Consider the following 1,916-nt stretch of genomic DNA (forward strand, 5'->3'; position numbering starts at 1 on the left):
CTGGATCTGATTGGTTTAACTGCTGCAGAGGAAGCTGCTCCTGATTGGTTGAACTCACGGTTCCGGTTCAGAAGTTTTTATTTTGTTTATGGGTCGAGAAACTGAGACAAAAATTAAAAACACATGATGAGAACTTTCTTCTGTTGCCTTCACTGTCGTTTCTGCTGGTCCGTTTGGGTTCCTGGATCCTGAATACTTGGATTTTAGGCGTTTTTATCTCCGCCGTAAGAAGAAAAGCGGAGATCAGAGATGCCATCTGGGTCAGATCCAGAACCGCTGCGGGTCCTGGTCCTCGGCTCTGACAGCAGATCGGTTTGATTTAAATACGGAGTGAAATCGTGAGTGTTTACAGCCTTATTATAAAACATCCACACAGTAAAAGGATGAGACCCACGCTGAATATTTACATATATAACAATCGAGTCCACCGCCGGGCCGCCGGCGCCGCTGCAGCCGGATCCACAGTTCAGAGGCGTTAACAGAGGAGGGACGTCTTAGTCCCATCTGAGAACTGTATATCTGTGTTGCTAAGTCCTCCGCACACGCACACACACACGCACACACTCACACACAGAGAGAGAACAGTCCCCCAACCCAGCTGAAGAGATGTGCAGCCCCCTCCCAACTAAACAAGGCAGCTCCTGTCATGCGTCACACATTCAGGTTTAGTCCAGAAAACCTTCTGCTCTACCAAACAAGAGGAAAAATTTGAAAGAAAGCAAACGATTAACCCCGTCGGTGACGAACGCCAGGAGGCTCCTCCGGTCGGTTAGCTTCAAACGTGTTAACTGGGAGTCGCGGTTCCTGTGCCGTCAGCCTCTCTGTCCGTAGTTTACATCCTGGCCGTTATTCGTCTCCATCGGGTCGTCCTTGAATTTCTCACAATGCTCCATGACTTTCCTGGAAACAAGAAGCATCAACGGCGTCACTAGATAAACGTTTTCAGATTCACTCGCCTTCAAACGTAAACTAGAGCGGATTTTAAGTGGCAGACCAACACAGCGGGAGCATCCATGTAAAGTTAAAGATGGATTCTATCATCTTTAAATGGAATCTGAAAAGTGTGGCATGCATTTATAAATTGTGTATAAAAATGCACATTTTAAGAACTTCTTTGCTTCCCTTCCTCATAAAGAAAGATAGCTGCAGATCATCTTTTTTTTTTTTTTTTTTTAGCAAGAATAAATTTTATTTGTAAAACATGGTGTATTCAAAACATGGTCAGAAAGTAAATAGATTTAATTAAAAATAAGTAATAATTTAAACGAAATACATAATTTAATTATTTTAGTTCAATTAATTTAATAAATGCATCTCAAATATCATTAAAAATTTATGTTTGAATCCAAATTAAAATATTTCCTCCTTGATTTAATTAAAATATTGGCACTTATGGCTTTCCATACAATCCAAATGTTTGAATTTATCAACTTTACCTGGTGTGAGAGATTTAGATTTAACTTTTAATCTTTAATAATAGAAGATTTCTTCAGTTTATACATCAAGATAAGTGACAGCAGTAATAAAAACACACGATAAATAAATGACATAATTAGCAATGAGTTGTGTTATTTTGTGGATTTGAATCATTACTTTTTACATCAGAAAAAAAATAAATAAAGGAAGACATTTTCACAGCTTTAGTCTTCATATAAAATCCTGTGTCCTGTACTAAAAGTACAGCCGGTGCAGTAATTGATCATTTAAATTATTTTGTTCTGGAATTACAGAGCACGCTAAGAATAAATTAAAGGATTTTATATTTTTTCTTCTTTTGTCTTAATAGCATGTACAGAAGAGGATTACGGCCAGTGGGAAAAGAAAAATGTAACTGATTTTTAAATTTTATTTCAGTTAAGAATTCTGACTTTTTTCTCAGAATTCTGAGATTAAAGTCAGAATTCTGAGATTAAAGT

At 37.8% G+C, this 1,916-nt stretch overlaps 1 protein-coding gene across 1 annotated transcript in view; it reads right to left on the reverse strand.

Annotated features, from left to right (window-relative positions):
• Positions 1–450: 450 nt before the first annotated feature.
• Positions 451–1,916, reverse strand: part of zer1 (zyg-11 related, cell cycle regulator) — a 30,275-nt gene continuing 28,809 nt past the window's right edge. The window contains exon 15 of the mRNA XM_015373551.1: positions 451–900. Coding sequence (XP_015229037.1) covers positions 813–900 — 88 coding nt within the window. The 3' untranslated portion in view covers positions 451–812. The remainder of the gene's footprint in view (positions 901–1,916) is intronic.

This window comes from Cyprinodon variegatus, unplaced genomic scaffold (assembly GCF_000732505.1).
Source record: "Cyprinodon variegatus isolate N-32 unplaced genomic scaffold, C_variegatus-1.0 Scaffold88, whole genome shotgun sequence".
Classification (NCBI taxonomy): domain Eukaryota; kingdom Metazoa; phylum Chordata; class Actinopteri; order Cyprinodontiformes; family Cyprinodontidae; genus Cyprinodon; species Cyprinodon variegatus.